At 38.2% G+C, this 23,117-nt stretch overlaps 2 protein-coding genes across 2 annotated transcripts; one reads left to right on the top strand and one right to left on the bottom strand.

The window, feature by feature from the left end:
* Positions 1 to 956: 956 nt before the first annotated feature.
* elovl5 (ELOVL fatty acid elongase 5) lies at positions 957 to 14,200 on the top strand. Its single transcript, XM_061086756.1, has 8 exons — positions 957 to 1,017; positions 5,536 to 5,600; positions 5,926 to 6,113; positions 7,521 to 7,598; positions 9,170 to 9,341; positions 9,904 to 10,028; positions 10,712 to 10,846; positions 11,064 to 14,200. The coding sequence occupies exons 2-8, from the start codon at positions 5,543 to 5,545 to the stop codon at positions 11,187 to 11,189; spliced, it is 882 nt and encodes a 293-aa protein (XP_060942739.1). The 5' UTR covers positions 957 to 1,017; positions 5,536 to 5,542; the 3' UTR covers positions 11,190 to 14,200.
* Positions 14,201 to 16,115: 1,915 nt separating this feature from the next.
* fbxo9 (F-box protein 9) lies at positions 16,116 to 22,053 on the bottom strand. Its single transcript, XM_061086743.1, has 13 exons — positions 21,815 to 22,053; positions 20,461 to 20,532; positions 20,146 to 20,265; positions 19,979 to 20,036; positions 19,218 to 19,317; positions 18,429 to 18,559; positions 18,207 to 18,321; positions 17,881 to 17,999; positions 17,395 to 17,485; positions 17,219 to 17,314; positions 17,002 to 17,095; positions 16,630 to 16,784; positions 16,116 to 16,544 (listed from the first exon to the last, which is right to left on the bottom strand). Exons 1-13 carry the CDS (start codon positions 21,815 to 21,817, stop codon positions 16,436 to 16,438), a joined length of 1,263 nt encoding a protein of 420 aa, XP_060942726.1. The 5' UTR covers positions 21,818 to 22,053; the 3' UTR covers positions 16,116 to 16,435.
* Between the last annotated feature and the right edge of the window lie 1,064 nt (positions 22,054 to 23,117).

Here is a 23,117-nt window from a genome sequence, read left to right as displayed (position 1 = left end):
CCAATTCAGCCATTCAGCATAGGTTACCATGTGGATTTAATCCAATAAGAAGCGAACAAGCTTCGTACGACAGAAACTCTGAAGTTAGTAACCTTTAGTTAGTAACTTACCCTAACCCCCCTTTTCATATTCCTTCTTCCTGGTACAGGTCCCTGATCTTCTGGTTTAGCAGGCCAATCCCTGAGCCAATCACTTTGGTTTAATCGCAGGTGCAGTAAGACAGGGTTCATATAACACAAAACATGTTCCTTTTCCTACAGAGGCTGACTTATTACAGGTCAATTTGCTAGATTCCCCTTCTTCCTTAGCAGCGTTCCTCTGCTCCATCTTGCACAACCCAGCACACAACAAAGTTCTCCCTCACCTATGATTCCCCCGCTAAGGATGCGTCCACGTGTTAATGTGACGGCCAGCAAATACAAGGACACCTGCTATATAGGTCATATAAAGAAGAACAACGTGGAATTGAAATCTCGTGTCTTTGTTTCATTACCTGTGATTTTTTTTTTTTTTTTTAAATCAATCATATATGTTTGATCGTATTAAACGCTTACTTACACATTTTTTTTTGATGACTTCTAATGGGGCCCACCTGCAGTGGCTTCACGGCCCACCAGGGGGCCGCGGCCCACACTTTGGGAATGACTGATTTAGAGGGATTGATTATGATTAAATCCAGAGATCCCCTCTATGTCATCATCTTTTTTTTTTTTTTATACTTTGTGTGTTTTTGTTTGTGTGTGTGTGTGTGTGTGTGTGTGTGTGTGTGTGTGTGTGTGTGTGTGTGTAGGTGTGTTTGTGTGTAGGTGTGTTTGTGTGTAGGTGTGTAGGTGTGGTTGCAGCCCACCGGGTCACCTCCTGGCTGCAGCCTGTAACCCTGCTGTAGGGCACTGGGCCAGTCTGCGTGTTCCTCCCACTACTTTCCACTGAGCGACAAGGCTGCACATTGTGCTCCGAGCGGCCCAGAGACAGCCAAGGTTACACAGCCGCTCTCTCTCCACGCATCGCCTCCGAAAGGTACACAGCCAACGGCGCGCGCACACACACACACACAGACACACACCGCTGCATCTCCTCGTCCACACTCAACATTTCTACACTCTCTCCTCTGTGTGTGTGTGTGTGTGTGTGTGTGTGTGTGTGTGTGTGTGTGTGTGTGTGTGTGTGTGTGTGTCGGCTGGAGAACTTCATGGTAAGGCTTTTCTTTAATATTATTATTTCTAGTGGGGTTTGGATACGTTGGTGCGCGCATAGCGTCTCTTACGTTGGATGATGCTGGAGCTGTGACGTCTGAATGCGATCGATAGGTTATTGTTATTTGGATTGTGATTGTTTAATTGATTCCTCTCTGGAGGTCTGAATAATCAAAAGAAGACGATGATGTAATGAGATGCCGCCGTCATCCGCTCTGAGCTCACATTATTATGTATCCCGTACTTGAGCTGTTTCACACTGCACAGTGCGTAAAGTGCGATTCTGATGGGACATTGCCGTTACAGAATAGTGCATCATAGTGTTTTAGGGGTAGAGGGATGCAACAAGGACGCTGCATGATGATCATAGTAACAGTAAAGTATTCCCCTGGAGGCGCAGGCACTGTGCTGATGTGAAGTTAGGGCTGTTTCTACTGATGGAAAGTTCAAATATTGACTGGGATTCTGCTATTTTCCTTGTTTGAGTGATGTCATCCACAAAATATTGTTTTTAAAACACTTCTGCAAATCCATTACAAATCTAAAAAACTATACAGATTCAAAGCATTCTAAAAAAAGATTAAATGAGAAGTATACTAGGTAAATATATTAAAATAAATAAAAAGTATCCATCTATCCTCTGTCTTTCTGTCTTCCTGTCTGTCTGTCTGTGTATCTATCTATCTATCTATCTATCTATCTATCTATCTATCTATCTATCTATCTATCTATCTATCTATCTATCTATCTATCTATCTATCTATCTATCTATCTATCTATCTATCTATCTATCTATCTATCTATCTATCTATCTATCTATCTATCTATCTATCTGTCTTTCTGTCTATCTATCTATCTGTCTTTCTGTCTATCTATCTATCTATCTATCTATCTATCTATCTATCTATCTATCTATCTATCTATCTATCTATCTATCTATCTATCTATCTATCTATCTATCTATCTATCTATCTATCTATCTATCTATCTATCTATCTATCTATCTATCTGTCTGTCTGTCTGTCTGTCTGTCTGTCTGTCTGTCTGTCTGTCTGTCTGTCTGTCCTCTCCTCTCCTCTCCTCCTCATCAATATATGAATATATAATATCAATAGATAACACAGTAAAAATGAATTAATACATTTTGATGAAAAAATGTAATCCCAATAGGAAAATATTCTCCATACGAGCATGCATGCATCCATGCATAGTATATGTACAACAAATAAAAGTAAATAGGAGATAAAAATGCACAAAATCCAGTGTAACACTAAAACAAACCAACTCATTGATCTGCAGCGTGCAGAGAGGTTAAAGGGACACGTGCCACAGTGTAAATGGCATTACAACATGTCTGTGAACAGATACACAGCACACTCATGTCATAGTTACATCATTATATTGCCCAACTCTTACAGCAATTAATCCTTTGTGCAGAAATCATTACCAGCTGCTGCATCACTGAAACCACGGTCTATATAAAGTCATGAGGCGGCATTTTCGTATTTGGCAGGATCCAGCGCTGGATTGCGTAGACGCATTTATTTTGACTTGGCTCTGCAGCACAGACTCATTGACTGGCTGCTAACACGGGCTCCTGTTGTGGGTCATCATGCTCTGATTAAGGCCTTGCAGATTATCATGTTTTGGTGCAGCCTAATGCATCTTTGATAATCAGAGCATGGACTTTAGTGCACAGGCTTGATCGGAATAAGCCATATTTAGTTCCTGCAGATAAGTGATTATGGGCAAATGCAGCAACCCGTGACATGCGATTTGTTGCCTCGGCAGCGATTCACTGTAATGTGAAGTGCAACTTTTAATTTCTACATATCTGCACAGAGACTGCACATTGTTTACAAGCAGTATTTTTGCTCTTAATTATTACACATAGCTCTTTATGCAACTCAGATGTTAAGAATATTACTATTATTTAAGTGAATAAAATACTAAAATACTTAACCAATGTCACTGACCTGCCCCTTCATTTTCTCTTGGTCATGTTTCAATATCCAGTGACTGCAAGAGTGGTGCTTTAGATACATTTGATACTCACATTTCTGTTTAAGGTCAATCTGTTAATCCGTAGAGCTGTAATTGAATTTTACTTCAGACAAATACAACTTGAGCCAAACGATAGTAGCCCATCTGCAGATAAATGTCATCTTGAATTTTGTGCTGGAATGTGCGCTGTACAGAGGCTCATATGGCCCTATATGTGTTTCCAGCAGTAGACTCAGGTGTGAGGTGCAGAAATCTGTGACATAACGCAACTGAAATTAATGTATAGCTCCGGAGTGCAGTAGTGAAAATAGAATAGGCAGGCATGCTGCTATTTCAGTAGCTGAGAGGAGGCATTTTGTGCAGAGCCTGTTTAGGGTCTTCCAAACAATTTAAAGGCCTGCAGGACGATGTAAATACAGCTGGGGTGATAAAGAAGAAAGTTATCAGGTTTTTAAGGAGATAAATTGCAATGATTTTTGTCTGTAGAGGTTCACTTGATGAGGCTTTGTATGAACAACCTCCCTTCATGCTGCTACAAAAGCCAATTTAAAGGATATCTGTAAATCTTTCTCTATTGTCTAGTACAGCCATTCCCAAACTTAATAAGGCTGCGGCCCAATTTGAAAACTGAAAAATGTGTGCAGCCCACCCACACCTTTAATCACAACTATATGATCCAAACACAGGACTAAAATCATACATATTATTAATTTTATAGCAAAAATAATTGTATATTAACGCAGACATATGCAGTGCAAATCCAACAACATCCACATTTAAGCGTAACATTTTGCAAAGCAACGAATGCAAAAAAAAACATTAAGTGCAAATGTTAAAAATGTATTCTTACTGTTTGTATAACAGAGCACGACAAGGATATCCGGGAGAAAAAAAAACACATTTGAGGCATAACCAAATATACATAAGGTTTCAGACTTTCTGATTCCCCTTCGTCATTAGCAGCTTTGCTCTGCTCCATCTCGCTCGACCCAGCACACAACAAAGTTCTCCCTAATGTGAGGGTTAGCAAATACAACGACACCTGCTATATAGGTCATATAAAATAAGAACAATGTGGAATTTAAATCTTGTGTCTTTGTTTCATTACCTATGATGATAACTTTTTTTTTAATCAATCATAAATGTTTGGTGGTATTAAACGCTTACTTACGGATCTGAAACTTTTTCATCTATTTATTTTTGGATGACCTCTCACGGCCCACCTGCAGTGGCTTCACGGCCCACCAGGGGGCTGCGGCCCACACTTTGGGAATGACTGGTCTAGTAGATTATAGTCAAAAAATACTCATAGGAAATATGGATTTTACAAACCCTTTTGAAAACATAACCTGGTGATCATATCTTCAAACGCACATTGTCCAACTGTGAACACCCAGACATTCATTCAGTTGTGTAGACGGCTGTCTGGTCTACATCACAGAGCTGATCTGACTGTCAGAAGCAGAGCAGCGGAATCTAATTTTAAATTCCAAATTAGCCCACATGTACTGCTCATGGAAAAATACAGTCACTTTTGGACTTTTCCCTGGTGTTTAAAAAAACGGAAAGACAAACCATGTGTTTTAAAGCCCCACTGAGGGAGTGAGTGATCAACAGATACAAACAATAATGCACCACCACCACAGTTTGACAGCTTTGGCAAGAGAACCTGCATAAAGTAAACGAAGCAGCGCTGCACGTGCCAGACACGATTCTGCAATTGTTACAGCCGGCGCTTGCTGGGGCTAATAAGTCCACACAGTTTGACGTCCTTATTACCCTCAACAAACGAAAGATCCAGAGAATCACTGTAGGGCAGCAGTAATGGAACAGAGATGTGGTTAACGTCCACTCACAGCTGCCTGCTGGCTTCTTGTTTTGTCACAAGAAGTGGCCACATTTGATCTATGGTTGGAAACCGCAGGGACATGGGAAGTATTGGAGAAAGAGTTGAAGTAAAAAGGGGCATTGAAATGAGGCCAAAGAGTAAATTAGACAAATACCAGACTAATGATGGACTGTGGTAAGAAAAAGCTGCTTTCATGAGGTTACAATAGCCATGGGTTGAAATGTGTTTAATTTTTATGAAAACCCTATTTAGAATTTCATATAAGTTATAATCATTAATAAAGGCTCCCTCAGGCAAAATATTTACTAATCACACTAATAATATATATATACGACTCTTATATATGTCACTCGAAGCAACAAAACCCAACACACAACTCTATAGCTCCAGGCTTGACTTTAAAACATGTTTAAAATCAATAAAAGGCTAATATTAATGTTCACACGTTATCTAATGGGTGTGTTGTTCTCATTATGTCACTGTCTTTAGGTGACAAATGGAGACCTTCAATCATCAACTGAACACTTACATACAGTCATGGATGGGTCCCAGAGGTAAGTGACGTTTATATTGTTATATTATCTCAGTTGCTGGTGTAGAAACACATTGCCCTGGCTGAACCTTAAAGTGCTACAAATACCTACTGCAAAAACTCAGCAGGGCACTACACATAAAGGGATAGTTCACTCAAAAATGAAAATTCACTCATTAGCTACTAAAAATTACAGAGCTGTGAAGGCAAACGTTACATAAAACCTTTGACCTTTGACAAGGCCACCGGTCATCCCCTCGAGTTCATGTCTTGTCACTGCTGAGACCATCTTATCAGCCCCCTATGATCGATCAATAAACTCTGGCCCCTTTATCTCCTTTTTTCAGATCAGCGGGTGAGGGGATGGCTGCTGTTGGACAACTACCCACCAACCTTTGCACTCACAGTCATGTACCTTCTGATTGTGTGGATGGGGCCCAAGTACATGAAGCACCGGCAGCCATACTCCTGCAGAGGCCTCATGGTGCTCTACAATCTGGGCCTCACGCTCTTGTCTTTCTACATGTTCTATGAGGTAAACGGTGACATGTGTTGTAGTCGACCAATTGACTGCAGTGTCACACTAAAGAGAGAGAAAAGTGACCAGAACCAAAGCTGCAGAACCACTAAAATGAGTGTGTGAATAGGACCAAATATGTTTTAAGTCAAGACAATTCTAAAATAATGCTGTTCTTTGAAGACGCTCAGTCATCCAGATGCCGATGTACTCTTGTACAGCTCCAAGTTAAGCTTATGAAGCTAGAAAATGCTGGCTGAAGCCTTGTATTTAGCATAGAGCTAGCATGTAAAATAAACAAGTGTATTCAAGTTGTCATAAAACCTTTTTCTCTCAAAGTTTATAGTTTGTAATTGTATCAGATTAACATAAGAGCAGTGAACCAGTTGTCGTCGATCTATTAAAAAACAAATTACTACTACTTTTTTCTACTGAACGCTTTTTGCTACGTTACTAACATTGTTTGTCTATTCGACAAAAAACTTAAGTGTAAAACAAGTTTTAGACAATGAGGTGTTATTTCTTGCTTAAATTTTAATGCAAACATTCAAAATCACATCTTGACAGACTCAGTGTTTCAACCATCAAATCCCTCATACACCATCACAGACAACAGCACAGCCGCCTGTTTTTTGCTGCAAGATGGATAAACAATGGATTCCATAACTGAAACTGATAGATCCAGTGGTGTAAACTAAGATGTGATTACATTCGTATTTTGGCAAGATGAATGATGAATGTTTAATAGCAGATGTGCCAAGACTTCACTTATTATAGTGATCATATCTGTTGTACCTGTGAACATCTCGGTGTAAGTCTAAAGTATCAGTCTACTCCCTACCATCCAGCTGGCAGACTAAGAAATAGCTAGACTGTCTGTGAGTCATGAAACCTTGAACTCTGACCGTTGCGTGGCCATGGAGTTTTTGACAGTCCAAAATCAATACCACCACATGTCAATCAAAATACATCAACTGTTCTCATCAACTTTTCAGGCTTCAGAAGTTATTTAGTGGTGTACCAGGTTAGTGGGAGGACAATGTCTTTGCAAACATAAAAAAATATTTCATGTTCAAAAATGCACATAAAATGAAATCCTGACAAAATGACCTTTGAACATCACATACTACATTAAATGCACATATTATGAATAAATAGTTGTTAGGTTCCTAGTGTTGTTACTTTTAACTAGGTTAGATTAAACGTCAACGTCAGCAGCTAAAGATCGGTCACCAGAACCTGACTACAAATAGATAGGTTCCCAGGACTGGCAATCTGACTCGCTCTGGACCTGTGCACTCGGTCGTGCATGTGTTTATGACTTCACATTTTGCAACACCATATCTTTCAACTTTTACTTTTACATTGTATTTGTGCAATGCAATGTCTCTGTGTGTTAATTGTTTGCATTTTGTTGTTCTGCAGCTCATCACTGTTGCGTGGTATGGTGGCTACAACCTCTACTGCCAGAACACTCACAGTGCACCCGAAACAGATAATAAGGTGAGTCAGTCAGACATACACATATTTACATTTAGTGCTTGTGGTGATTTTATTATATTATCACATATCTGACATAATTTTGATAGTTTCCCATTCATTTTCTTGAAACTATTCACAAAACACTAAAAGTATAAATACAACAGGACAGCTACAATATGTAATAATCTTAATCAAGTTTTTTCCCCTTTCAAATCCACTGCTCTGATGTCTGTGGCCGACCTGTAAATCCCAGCAGATAAACTACAGACACAGGGAGTCAATTTAATCCGACTCTATCTTGTCATCATGATGACTACACTGTAAAAACGATGACGGTAGAATTCACAATAAATATGTAGCAAAAAAAGTTGTCCATGAAATATTGTAAAATACATTGCTATTTATTTTTAAAAGAATTACAGTTTATGGCCCCATTTACAGGCTTTTTGTATATATTATACATGATGCATTTTTTTTATTAAATTAGATTTATTGTTTTATTTGCATGAAGGTTATTGCAATCTAGTTCACAACATGGTATTGTATACTACTCAAATGACTTAGATAACTAGAGTTGCCAGTAATTAGCTAAAAATATGTCACACTAAAATATGTTGAAAATGTTTTTACAGTACAATTTCTGTTCTTTACATTAGCAGCCAAATGATTGTGAAGTGTTTTGAATGAATTTGATAGCACAAGACTGTGTCAGTTAATGACCAGTAATGATATATTTGCATCATCTTAACCTCAGGCAGTAAAGTTTATAAACCTTGCCTTCTCCATGTAGATGTGGACCAAATAAAAAAGTCAAAGTACATGTCAAATTTGGTTTTAGTTAGTTCTATGATGCTATAAACACAGGATGAAACACCATGGTTGACAGCCGAGACTGATTGGTGAAATGTGTGTATCGACAGGACCTTGATACCACAGCTCCAAACCACAATTACCACTGTGCAGACTTTGACTCCTGATGGCTTCAACAGTGCCAATATGTTGTACACAGGGAGGAAGTGGAGATGCCTCATCCATCTATATACAGTATACAATCTATTAGAACACATCTTACCTGCACTTTTACAATATGTTATTGTGGACAAATACTGTCAGCAGCTGTATTATTTTGGACCCATGATACATTGTGATATACAATTTAACTTTGTAAAATGACAGAACAATAAGTTTTTGTAAAAATACATTGTGGACACTACAGAGTGTGTTACAGTGTGTCTTTGGTGTCCCAGGTGAACTGTGCGGTGGAGGAGATAGCACGGCTCACAGTGAAATGTGCTCAGCTGTGCAGTTCTGCAGTGATCAAATAAAAACGTTTTATCAATGTGTCAGAGCCACAGATTACAGTAAAATTGCTTTATGACTCATCATGAACTTTCCTGGACCTTGAGGTCAGATATCTTCTTATCACCTTGTAGTAACGTTTGGGAATTTTGAAAGAACAGTTTCCGCTGAACATTTATGATTTGCTGTCTAATATTTTATGGTTCTACTACTATATCAGTCCCTTCGAGAATATACAGGAAGTTTTTATTTTGCTTTTTGTGTAACTTCTGCTTTGCTGTGTCTCCACTCAGATCATGAATGTCCTGTGGTGGTACTACTTCTCCAAGCTCATTGAGTTCATGGACACGCTTTTCTTCATTCTACGAAAGAACAATCACCAGATCACGTTTCTTCACGTCTACCACCATACCAGCATGCTGAATATCTGGTGGTTTGTTATGAACTGGATAGCCTGCGGCCACTGTGAGTGTTCTAACACGACTTTGCCCTCCAGTGGCTCAAATCCCTCACGTAGCCACATTCAGGCTGTTTGGGCTCACAGCCAGCTGAATAATTCAAGTGCGCTAATGTTAAAGCCATTAGGCCTGAAAACCGCCTGAGTCGTCCACAAGGCCTTAAAGGACACAAAGTGACATTTATTGACTTGAACGCTGCAGCTCTGTGTAACAAACTTTTTTGTGTTTCTATTATAGAAAGAAGCACAGCACTCTGAGCATTATAGGAAATTCACTTAAAATGCACTATTAATTTTGATTTAAATATGATGTGACATTATACACACATTTGATTATTTATTAGATGTTTACTACGGTATTTTTTATTATGTGTGCAGTAATGCAATGCATGCACATATATTATTTATTTATTCATCATTACTGTATTACTTTACTGTTAATGGCTTCTATTGATTTTTAATGAAAATTGTTGTAGTGCTTCCAAACAGAGCCGACTAATGAAGAGTGTTATTCCCTGTGCACTCCTGAATGCCAGTCACTTCAAGTGTCTCTCATTTGTATCTGCTCAGCGTACTTCGGTGCAGCCATCAACAGCTTTGTCCACGTTGTGATGTACTCGTACTACGGCCTCTCCGCCATCCCAGCCATAAGGCCGTACCTTTGGTGGAAGAAATACATCACACAGTTTCAGCTGGTGGGTTTATCCTGTGTGGAGTATTATTCATAAAATACATGCACGGTAAAATGACATACTATTGGACTATTGTTACTGATGCATTAATATGTTATTCACTGCTGTAGTCGGTCGAGCTAAGCTTCTCATCCGTTTACATCCTGAACATCTTACTTTCTTGAAAGCACTAGAATGACATTTTATTGGCAAACTGTGTTTAAACTGTTTTTGCTTTTAGAAGCATTTTAACAAAAAGATCCTCTTAAAAGGAGAATTTAAAACAAGAATGATGAAGGAAGTTGCTGAGATGTTTTCACTATAATGCAAGAAAAATTAGAAAAAAAAATGAAATCGATTTCATTTCTTCACACTACTGCTTCTCTCCTTATTTCTGTCAACATCTTTAGTTCATGGCTTTGAAAAAAAAAGTTTAATTCAAATGTATTATCATTTGTCTTTGGTTTGTATGTGATAACATAATAATAAGTTTAAACTCATTACTCATTATAACGCCATAATGCTTTTTAGATCTTGGACTATTTTCTGCAGGAGCCTTTTAAGCTTTTAATAGAGTGCGAACATGTTTAGCGCGATCCATTTAAGATATTTTAGGCACTGGATCAATATGACCATTGTGCAAGTTCTCTGAGTCACCTTCTAACTCCGCCATGTGTCTGCATATGTGTGTTGTGTTTCCTCCACAGATCCAGTTCTTTTTAACCATGTTCCACACATCCTGGGCTTTCATTTGGCCGTGTGGCTTCCCCTCGGGTTGGCTGTACTTCCAATTCTCTTACATGGTCTCGCTCATTATCCTTTTCTCAAACTTCTACATTCAGGTCAGTTGATTGTCCATTATAAAGTGTGAACAATTGAATATTAATGACAAGTATGGTGAACTGTTCTTATTGATTTATTTTAAGTTTCATTCCTCAAAAATACCTCAAGCCTGTTAATTAATTACATTTTAATATGGAGTAAAACGATTCCATTTTCCATCCTGATATAATGTCTAATAACATGTCCTCTCTTCCTCTCTTTCTCTCACAAAACAAGACATACAAGAGGCAAAGTACTTTAAAGAAGGAGCAACAGAACGGCTCTGCTCTATCAAGAAATGGACATGCGAATGGGACACTGTCTACGGAGAGCACTGCACACAAGAAACTGAGGGTGGATTGACATTTGAGAACCCGTCACCCGTCACTCGAAGCTCACTATAGTCTGTTAGCTAATGCTGCTAGAGGGTAGATGAACCTTCTTATCTAGAAGAGTCTAGAGTCACTAGAGATAGAAAAGCCATACCCAGATGTATACAGACACTGTCCCTGTTTCCGGTCACTCTACTACACATGGCAGTGAATAAGGAAGTCGTTATAGTTAAGGGACAAGAGATTTGTAGAAGGGCCGGGTTTAAAAAAGAGATTGTTTGAATTCAAATAGATTCTAAATTATCTGATATCAAATTATAAAACTAAGCCATTTAAAATATTGAAACGAAACCAAAACTAAGCCATATGTAAGTTAGAAATATGTACAGAAATATCCAAGTGCTAAAAACAGCTGACCTCTTTTTAGCACTTGCATATACTATGACCTAGATGGATGAGAATCTCCACAGGCATGTACAGAAATGAAAGAAATACCACAAATCTCCAAAACCATTTCTTAAATAAATCAACTTAATATGCAGAAATATGCAATTGTCACTGGAGACCAACAAAACCCACCTGAGACGCTATTTGCAATAAATGCTCCACCCAATTCTCTGCGTGCACGATTAGGTATGTGTTATTTACACTGGCTGCCTGGTGATGTGCTTTAAAAGTTGCTGTTTATAATGCACTGAACATAGGTACACATGGTTTTTAATGCAATAGATTTGTTTACCTGCAGTAAAGAAAGCACTTAATAACACTTGTCAGTCATATATTTTTTTTTTTAATGCACTAGGTTCCTTGTTCAATTTACAGCATCAAACCAATTTGGTGTGTTATGAATTGGATTTGATTAGAGTAGCGATACCCAGTGCTATATTGTAGAATGGTTGACACTGCACAGTAGTCCCTCCTCAGGAATACAATATCTTGTATACATACTGCAATAGATACAATGACTCATTCAATGAAGCTTTACACGCAGATCGTCCAAAGATGAGAGCTCCAGTCGGTGTGTTTCATTACATTCAGTGACATCAACCTAAGGGACAATTAAAACAACACAGTCCTTCATTTGTAACTAGAGCATGTATCTTGTGTCTTGCCTTATCTCATTCCTGCCTGTGCTGTTACATAATCCTGAATTTTGCCCTGTGTAAAACTTAAAGGCATTTTTATTGCAGGTGTTAGCAGCGGAAGTTGCATTTTGCTGTAGATTTGCAGTGCAGGGTCTCCAGTTGGGAATATAGAGCCATTCAACCAAAGCATAGTGTGTGCAATGATTTGTTTCGAGACACAATGTTGGTTGCTGTAGCTTATGAGCACAATTCAGACTCCCGTCCACATTAACACCCCTATCCACACTGTTATGTCCACTGCAGCTTTATCCAGTAAATTAGTTTACAACTTGAATTCACTGATATGAATTATTTAATTCATAAGAAGCGAAACCTAGTAGGTCTGCAATGTTTATTATAGTAACTATTTAGGTATCAAATTTATCAGGCCAGAATAATCATACTGAATAATTCAGCAATGAATACTCAACTACATTATACACACAGAAAGGGTTGATTATGACACATTATGGATCATAGAAATAGCCACAAGGTCTATTTAGTTGATGTTGTGGAGCCTCTTCTTGTCACATTTAACAACAGATGGATTTCTCCCAGGTGGAAGATCACGTGTTTTTTTGTTTGTATGTTTGTTTTGGGTTTGTTTTTTGAGGCTATATGTTAACAGGGTGCCTTCTGGACCAGTTGATTTAGTTTCTAATGTAGCACCTTTTATCTTTACAATATTCTAAACATATGTTGGTCCATTTCAGAATAATAAGCTATGTGTTGGATGTCCTGTTCAAATCCTGTGCCTAACTCTTTATTTTCCTTTTTGTCTTTTTTTTTTAATTGTCTCTTTAAAATGTTCTCAACGCTCATTCTGTTTAACTAGCACATACTTAACATAACAGCGACGTGTATCTCAAGTTGAAGGGATCGTTTTATAATTGAATTAGTTAAGAATATCAATACCACTTTCAAATATGATGAGGTATGATGGTTTTCACACCTACTGCTCAGAAAGAAAGTGAACAATCAACATGTCAGGTGATTTCTTAAAAATTACTTTTAAAAAAGGGCACAGTTTCTCAATTTAGGCCATTAACACAATTTCTTGGTGAATTAAAAACAATAGTCCTTTCATGAGAATGTTTTTAATGGGTATTTTTATTTTCCTTTCAGGGTGGTAGAGAAAACAAAGATGTTTGAATTATGAACTGTGAATCGGACACCCTGGCCGTGACCGCGTTGCTCGACCAAGCTGATTGAATTTAATGAGACTGTGTGGCCTTAACTACTGAATGAGCATGACATGTTTCTCAAATGCACATGTGACCTACTTTCTTGTTCGCTGCATTTGAAAATAATCTGAGTAATACATCCAGAGCCACATTTTCTCTGTATGATCAATCTGGTCCACTGATATGTTCAGATTACACAAAAAAATGTTGACAAACACGGACCATTTCTACTCAGAAATTTGAGGTTATTTTGTTGAATTTCCATATACATGTCATCTGGTACAGTTCCTCTGTTGTGTGCTAGACGTCAGTGGTGAAGCTAATATTTAAGAGCAGGACTAGCATTCAATTAAAAAGCGAAAAACATACAGGTATCAGGTATATTACATACATTTTATATAATATTATAATTATATTTTTCTGAAATCTGGGATAAGTAGGTTGACATGTTGTAACTCATGATGTATTCTATTTTAATGCATTAAAACCCGATTGTGAAGCTGCTGGTTACTTTCCTTGATGTAAATGCTTTAAGTAGATTTAGCATCTTATATACTTAATTTTTGGGATTTAATAGTTTGTGACAGACTGACAGTATCTATGGGCCATCTTTGTCTGCTATGCTATGTTAGCATGCTAACAACTTAAAAACCATTGTGCTAACATTGTCACTGTAAAATGTTTACGTGCTAATATTAGCATTCGGATGAATCTACTGGATGACTTGTTGAATCTTAATGAACTAACTGTTGAAGTAATGGAGAATATTTTAGAGAAACATTAATGACAGTGTTAATGAATGTTAAAGAAAATATACTCTTATCATCGGTAACCACTATTATTATTATGACAACCAAGAATAAAATGGCAAACCTTCTCCACACTGAGAAAGTCTATTCAACTTCATTTTGTTATGTGTATTACTGCAACATGCATAAAATTACTTTGAATAGGTTTGGGGGAAATGTGGGATTCAGAGAAGAAGATAAAAAAGATTCATGAAGCCTACTTAGTTTGTTTTCTCAGGTATTGATATCTCCATAAATAAATGTATTTAAAAAAGTTTATTTTCATATTATGTAAAAAAAATAAATAAAATGTGATGGTCCCGTTTTGAAGGAAAACACAAAGAATGACAGGTGGCCTCCAAATGTTTTTTCAGATATTCAAACCTGTACTTTTGAATGATTAAAAATAGTAATATAGGGCTTTGTCCTTCAAAATATACTTTAAGAGCTATCTTGCTAATTCTATATTTAACAAAAAATAAATTGGTATTAATTTGTTATCTTGCTCCTTATCCTTGTATAATCCATCCTTTGCAGTACTCCTGTAGTGCTCATAGTTTTTAAGAGCTGGTTCATGTGGTCTGGGCAGAGCCAAAATCCATTGAAGCTGAAATTTGATGATATAATAAATTGGCATTTAATAATACTTAAAAGGTTTTGATTATTACACTTCTTCAGAATTGACAACAGCCTCGTAGTTCCCAAAGAAAATGTCACAAAACTGGTGTAATAAAAAAATGTTTTCTGTGTCCTCTGTGTTGTTGCTTCCTCGCTCCATTGGTAAGTCCTCTTTTTTGGATTGTGGTGGAAGTTAGCACAGTGTGAGTTAACATGTTTGACTTTAGACAGAGGACATGAGGCCATGATGGCATCAAAACCTGCAACTGAAAACTTTTTCAGGTGGAATGTGTTTTTCTCTGTTGTCTCAGTGCTGGTATCAGCAGCCAACTATTTATGAGCGATGATGATAAGGCTGAGGCTGCAGTAATTCTTAACCTTCTTGGTAATAATACTCTGACAGGGTCTGTAAACCTGATGTTGACCTCTCTCAGGTCTACTGTCTCTACAGTGTGACTGCACCTTTACTGCCCTCAGTCCTCTACTCTAGAATGGCATCACTCTGGTCTCCTTCTCATCAGAGCTGTGTGCAGAATGGATGCACTGGGAGACTGTGTGTGTCACACAGAGCTCACGTTTGGAGGACAGAGCAGCTGTTTGTGAGCTTCGGTGGTGTGTCTGCAGCACAAACAATGCCTCACTCAGGAATTTAACAGAGGCCGTGGTCCACATTACTTTCCTATTCTAACTCATAACAATTGTAGCAACAGCTGTCTATATACAGCAGGATTTACTTTTTAATTTGGGATTTGCTACAGGCTATAATTTGATTACTTGAAAAAACAAAACAAGCCACAAATCACTTTTAGCCTAATCCAATAAAACTTTCACATTCATGTATTTTTTCCCCCTCTGCAAATCCTGTTTCATCTGTCCGCGCTTGGTTCCCAGAAAATGTAATACATGGATTATGACCCTGTGAGTCCTCGGCAAGAAGACAAATGATGCTGAAGTATGACATCACATCAGCAATGTCTTTCACTGAGGTTGTGTAATAGGACGTCTAGAATTTCACAGAGCTGGATCATATTTTCACATGCAGGAGAGCATCGAGGTCTCCGGTCGGAAATGTGTCCTTGAATGAGGTTAATCCAGTGAAGATACGCTGCCTGGTTACACACCACTGCAGGTATGTTGCATTTTTGTTGTAACAACTAATTCTGAAATGTACCCAGTGTCTTATTGTGCTGTGTTTGTCTATTCCATTCATTTACCATAAAATAAATCCAAAGACAAGATCGTGTTCCGTTCACCACTGTTTATTCGAGGGAGAAAGTGCACCATGAGACAACAACAGTATAAACATTCATTGCTTAGACAGGTGGGGAAAAGGTGGCTAATTATTTTAGCTCTCAACACATTGCTTTCATTTCTGAAATCAGAAAATAAGTAGTTGTCTATCATGTAAACCTGAAACATAACACGCTCGCATTGGAGGAAACATGAGGGTTAAATTAATATGTTATCCAGATGCAGCACAAATTACACCGGCAGAGAAGTATGCATTTTATTAAATGCTGTTTGCTGTGGTCTCTGTGGGTCACATGCACGTCCCCATTATGCTTAGAGAGGCTGCTCAGAGAAAGCAGTGTAACTCTTCACACGTGCAAAGGAGAAGGGGGGGTACATCCTGTCCAGGTCAAACGCAGTGACAACCGCTTCCCCAGTCAGCCTGAAAACAGGATTCACGTCAACTCTCAAATAAACAAGGGAAATAATTGGACTTATCCACATTGACGGGTGCTACTGTGTCTTACTTGTAGGTGTTGTGGCAGGAGTGGTGGATCCACACCAGCTTACTGGAAATCTGGCGCCCCCCAGAGGACAGATGCAGTCCCACATGGAAGATGTGCTCACTTTCGGTAGCTGGGTTCCGCCTGCAGAACCGATTCTTCTGAAACTCTGACCCTTTCTGTAAAAAAAGTATGCAGATTAAAACGTGAGCCATTAACCGACAGAAATGCTTATTGGAAAACCTGAAAAAAAGGTGAGTATTAACGTATTAAGAGTTCATACCTGACTTTTACCTAACTGCTGGAATAATAAAGTTGTTTCTTTCGTTTTCACTTATCTTGACTTTACGGCAATGCTTAGTCTGAAATTATGAGTATGTATATATTTATTCTCACCTCCTCCTTTTTCTTGCAGACAACAGCAAAAACTTTGGTTTGATTGTCTGCCTCCTGTGACAGACGGAAATGACCGACCAGAAGAGAATCCATTCTGTAAAATGAAAAAACAACAATCGTGCAAAAAGCTGGTATTTAATAAATATATAAGTCAATAATTTGTTGAGGTTGCAACTTGCATTTCTGCTGAGATAGTGGAAAAAAGAGAGGGTCTGACCTGGTGTTCCTGGTACGCAAGCGAGGAATGACGGACAGAGGGAGCTCAGGGGTGGTCAGCATCATGACTTTGCCATCGGGGAAGAACCGGAGGTACCTATGAAAAGAAAGAACAATTAGCTTAAATATCTATTCAACTTACAATAAAAAGTAACGATTAAAGTCAGAAACGTGTACCTGTAGTACTCAACATGGTGCAAGGACTTGTAAAATCCATCCAGTGATTCCTCTCCTTGACGCATGTATGACGTCTTGCTGATATACACACCTGTGAAAATAATATGCAAAGTTCAACATCCAGTGATAGCTACTCAGAGGAGGAACACTGTAGTAATAGTTGAACAGTAATTCATCAGTGCACTGGCAACAGCATTTGCCCATATTAACTTATAGAAGCAATATCAACAAACAACACAAGTGCAATATTATGCAAATATACTTTCACATTTGATTTTCCAGTGGTTGTGTTGATCATCACAGTAATAATAAAGTCGGTTCTCTTCAGAGCAACCACATTCAAAACTGCAGCTTCAAACTACATTTTGGACATGGATATATGATGCACTAGTTTGCACGGAGAAATATATTTAATCAGTATTGGTCTCATAAACTATGACGGAGCAGAGTCTAGATTTGTATTTGATATACATGTTGCTTCGTTACCATCAAAACGGACGTGTGGCCTTTGCAGAAACATTTCCCTCCAGGAGTTGAAGGGAACAAGTTTGGTGCAGTTCCGTCCCCACATTCGTAAACAGGCTGATCGCCACAGCTCAGGGTCTCTGGAGAGAAATTAAAAGTGAAAAAGAGTTGTAAAGATTGAGCAAACCTAAAAAAATAAACACATTACTGGCTTTTAAGAATATAAATAGTGACATCCTAAATGTCTGATCCCAAATCAACAGTTTTGAGAGGCAAACTCTTGGGAAAAGCAAGCTATTGGTGAATAAGATGTTGCACATTTAATCTGTTTTGACAGCGGGGCTCACCTTGCACAAATATAAAACCCCCGGCAAACCAAAGAGAGCTGCTCCAGGGCTCGCATGTCCAGATCACTTGACACAACCCAACGAAATATGTACATCAGGATTTCCCGCGGCAAGGCTGCAGTCAGATAAATCAGGAAATGGTTACAATGAATACAAATTTGGAATGACTTGTTTACATGTTTTTCAATCTTAAAAAACAACAGCCTTTTTTTTCTTCTTTACCTGAAATGTGCATCTGAGTCATTTCCAACTGCGGAGTGCAGATCTTTGGAAATGGGCTTTCCAAGGTGAATTGCTGCTCAAAGTAGGCAAGTAGATCTTCAATGTCACCTTCAACATCACTGTCCTCCATGCTGCAAAAAATTAAATTATATGCTCAGTTTCAGAAGTGAGATTTCCCCACACGAATTCACTCAATTTCCAGACATGAGCAAGGGCCATGGAACAACCAGTTTGATGTGGGTCTGAATGAGTGAAAACAGATTATCCAACCTGTGACTGTTCAACTTTAGCATCTGATTCGCTAATGGCTTGAAATATAGGATTTCAGGATTTAACACAGCTATTCTGTTAGAAGAGATAAGAATCTAAAAATGAGGATGAAAGGTATAAGTGTACTGTATATTGTCATAACTGTTTGCAATGTTCATACCAAAAATATGGTTGGTAAAGTCCCAATGAATTTGACTTTTGACCACCACATTCTAATTAATACACCCTTGAGTGTAACCGGATATTTCTGCCAAATCTGAAGGAATTCCCTTGAGGTGTTCGAGATATCTCGTTCATCATACCAAAAACAAAATCTATTCATCCATGAGTCCAAGTACTACATTTTAAGGAACTTCCTCAGTATTCCTGAGATATTTTGTAATAAAATTGCGAGTGATAAAGAAATGGATGAAGAGACAACCCGGAAACATAGCGCAGACCTTTCGCTGCGTGTTGAAACATTGCAGACTCAGATTAAGTGAATAAATAGATGACATCCAAAAAAAACACGCAACTTACTAGTTTCCTCCAACTGAGGCGGCATCCAAAGGACGGCTGTAGTTGATTTTGAACTCGATGTCAGGCACAAGCTGCATGGCCATGCGGTAGAACTTGATAGCTGTGAGTTAAGACATCAATTCATGAACAGGGAAGAAGATGCAACTGAAAAGGTCAAGAAATGTAACTCACTTTTTTAGATTTTACATACTGACTTTACAAAACTATTTGAAAGGATTATAAATATTCTCATCTACTTTCAATGGCTATAACCACAGAATGAAATAATTCACATTTAATCCAAGACAATGACTGATGGTTAGAAATACCTGTTTAAAAAAAAAAATATTTTGTGTAATTTTCCATTAGCTGATGAATTAAATATGATAATAATAAATGTTATTAAGGTAAAATACGTAGTTTACAGTGCTTTGATAGCAATTTAAAAAAAGATAATAGAAACAATCAGCAGGAGGCCACACAACCACGTTTAGGTGGTCGGAAACAAGGTAGTTTTCAAATTAAATTAATTAATATAGAGCTTTCTCACATGAAAACCTGAACACATAAAAGCAGAAATATGACAATTAAAATGCATCAACAGGTAAAATAAAAAGGTGAAAACAAAATTATAAAAAGGGAAAAAAAACGACATTACATCACATGAAAGCAAGTCTATAAAAATGGGTTTTAAGAAATGATTTAAAAGAAGTCACTGACTATGCGAGCCTTTGCACTATGGGACTTGTTCATTTCTAAGGAATGTGTCATCTCAAACGTACCCTCATAGACAGCTCCATTCTGCTCTTCCTGAACAGCTCTCAAGAACAGCTCTGTGGCCTGAGGGAAGACGACTCATGTCAGTCATTCCAACAGCGCTTGAAATTTCAGTTGCAGCACTCCACAACACACAAAGAGATGGACCTTAAGAAATCATTTCTCAACTTACTTTCTCCTCCAGAGCCTTCTCTTGGCTCCTCTTCAGACCTTTAACTCGCAGCAGTCGGTCACTCGCTGCGGAGTTCGGTTGGATTTCGGACATCCACCGAACTCTGAATTCATTGAGATCCTGCAGCAACACATTTTAAAGTGTCAAAAAGGTCCTGAGCTTTATTGTTCTCAGCAAGAGTTGTTTCTGAAGTGGAAAACTGAGAATTGATTCATAAAACAGCTCTGGAAGGGCTGAGACAAAGGTGCAGTTCAAATTAATATTATATAAAACATTTTAGAGAATAGAAAAGAAAATGAAAATCAGATGTCTCACGTTAAGATTCGGGTCATTTGAATCTTCATCTTCATCCTCAACTGTACTTCCAATATCTGCTTCTTCTTCCGCCTTTACAACAAAGAAGTGAAGCATTAATTTAATTACATTACATTTGACTAATTCAGTTTTTTGTTGAAGTTGTCTGTTTAGCTCTGTATGTGATGGGTTTTCTTGCACATGAGGTTCCCCAGGTAAATCCACTAAAGAGTAAATGTTGTGTTGAGATATTTTGAGGTTTGTTTTTAACTTTTGTGATGCACTTGTATTATCTGTGTTACATGTTGTTTTGGTTGTTTACTGCACAACCTAGTCACTCAACATTTCAGTGTGGTGTGTGCATGAAGATACATCGCCGAATCCTTCAATTATTATCACATACGTAAGATGAGGAAAATAATGCAGAGGAGAGTCCGGTATTATGATGTGTTGTGGAATGTAACAAAGTATATTAAACGCAATTCTGTAAAGTACAACTTTTCATGCTACTTTGTACATTTAGTCCCCAAGTTAGTAAATATATAAGTGAAGTAATGGTGATATGCAATTAAAATGTTTCCACTTTTAAAGCTCAATCAGTAATTTAATCAGTTCCTATGCAAGATAAAACGCTGTTTACAGATTAATGCATCAATAACAACAATACATTTTAAAAGTGGAATTGGGGGAAAAGGGGACATTTTTCTGTATCACTGTTTTACAGCTAAATCAATAAATGTATCAATTGACAGTTGACATTAAGTTGATCAGTTGACCCTAAGCTCCACGTCAATCAAAAAGCTGTTTACACATTAATAATAATCCAATATTAAGAAATGTACTGTACAAACACTAAGAAGTGAACCGTGTTTGCTTTAAGGACATTTCCTTGAAATACATTAATTTCCTGATTATTCTCACAGCTTTGTTTCTATTTTTTTTTTTTCCCAATTCAGGACTTTGATAGTCTTGGAGTAAATGTACAGTGTGGTCCTAGTTGTTTTTACTCCAGTAGCTTATTTGTTGTACTTATTCAAAAGCTGTTGACGTTAAAAATAGCTCAGGCAGCTGCTGTGGTAAATGCTGGTAAACAGTGAGTAGCTACACGCGGTAATGCTAGCATCTCAAACTAAATTAACTATTCATCTGCTACAGACTCGTGAGTGTCGTTTATAAAATGGACTTGTCTCAAAGTTGAGGTCACACAATCAGTTTGGCGATTAGATGCGAGCTAGCGGAGACACGTCGAGCACAGAGAACTACAGGTGGACACGCAGGTGACGCTAGGTGACGCTAGCTACTTCGGGCTAGCTCGCTAGCTCTCTGGCTAACTCGTTTCTCCGAAAAAACAAGGTGAAAGCGGGGGGGGACCCACCATGGCGGCTCGGTCTGCACCTCGGGCTCTGTTCTCCTCACACGCGGTCGACACTACTGTCTTACAGGTCACGGTCGGAGAAGCGAACAACACTACGAACAAATTTACGAGCTCGGAGGAACGCAGCCATTCCGCTGAGAGGCCCCGAGCTTCACAGGAAGTCAGGCCGAGAGTGAGGAAGCTAGAGAGGGAGAGGAGGAGAGAAGCGCCCTGCTGAGTGTCTGTCAGGAGCAGGAGCTGCACTGTTTCTATCTCCGCTTAAATAACTTCCTACTCACTGGGCTGTCACTGGTTCAGGAAACGATGCTGGGAATAAATGTGTGTATTTCGAGGACATGATATAAAACCCCGTTCAGTCTTTGGAGTGTGCATCGGGGAGGAGCAGACTTTTCTGTTTTATTGAAGTATTTATACAATAGTTACTTTGAGTCAAACTGGTTGGAAACACACATTTGTCATAAATGTTACGCAGCTGAATGTTTTCATTCTGTGTTTCCTGGATAACTGCAGGTGATGCACATGGATTGTCGCTGATTGTGTAACTCGGCAATGCTTTGTAAATGGAGAAAATGTGTCAATTTGACATTTCAATTACAGCAGTGAAATGAGAACATCAGAAAACACAAGTAGTGCTGACTGATACATTGCACCATAATATAGGGAATGAACAAGACAATTCATCCTATAGGGATGGGTAACAAAACCAGATGTCAAACAGACCTCAGAAAAAGAAATTGGTGATAAACTCCACATTTGGTGAGTTCTCAATAAGCCTCTCAAAAACAGCTTTCTGTCTCATGGTGGATAATGTGTCACCATGGCAATGAAGTTTCTTGAAAAATCTGAAGCTTCACTCTGGAGCACCATTAAGCTCCGAATATAATTTTGACCAGATTTGATCTATTAAACCTGCAAGGAGAGTCAAAGTAATGAATTTAAATGTCCTGTTTCCACTAGGTGGCGCTATGCCCAAGACTGACATTTGGCATGTAGATGTTGTTAGGCCTGCACTTTATCAAACATTTGAAATCTGAAAGATCTGATGATGTAGGGCAAAGTTGCAATTGCCTTATCTACAGCAAAGCCACTTTGTTGCTTTCATGCCTGACACACATAAAATCTATACATTTTCACCCGATACAATCAGATACCACAACGGCACATTAAATGTAACGTTTTCAGGCTTAATTGCGATGTTCTGGTAGTTTAGTATAAACATCTGCATTATTAACATACAAAACAAAAAAAGTAAATAGAAAAATGCTCTACAATCAGCCTGGACACACGATTATTTAAGACTATT

Source organism: Limanda limanda, chromosome 15, assembly GCF_963576545.1.
Source record: "Limanda limanda chromosome 15, fLimLim1.1, whole genome shotgun sequence".
Lineage (NCBI taxonomy): Eukaryota > Metazoa > Chordata > Actinopteri > Pleuronectiformes > Pleuronectidae > Limanda > Limanda limanda.
Note: the sequence above shows the minus strand (reverse complement) of the source record. Positions and strands in the feature narration are given on the sequence as shown.

What these genes read in the sequence shown, in the direction of transcription:
- elovl5 (XM_061086756.1), top strand. Translation starts at nt 5,543, where the DNA reads ATGGAGACCTTCAATCATCAACTGAACACTTACATACAGTCATGGATG. An exon ending in GTCATGGATGGGTCCCAGAG is followed by an intron (nt 5,601 to 5,925) that starts GTAAGTGACGTT and finishes TCCTTTTTTCAG; the next exon opens with ATCAGCGGGTGAGGGGATGG. An exon ending in TCTCAAACTTCTACATTCAG is followed by an intron (nt 10,847 to 11,063) that starts GTCAGTTGATTG and finishes TCACAAAACAAG; the next exon opens with ACATACAAGAGGCAAAGTAC.
- fbxo9 (XM_061086743.1), bottom strand. An exon ending in GCCACACGTCCGTTTTGATG is followed by an intron (nt 17,486 to 17,880) that starts GTAACGAAGCAA and finishes TTATTTTCACAG; the next exon opens with GTGTGTATATCAGCAAGACG. An exon ending in TCTGCAAGAAAAAGGAGGAG is followed by an intron (nt 16,785 to 17,001) that starts GTGAGAATAAAT and finishes CTTTTTTTACAG; the next exon opens with AAAGGGTCAGAGTTTCAGAA.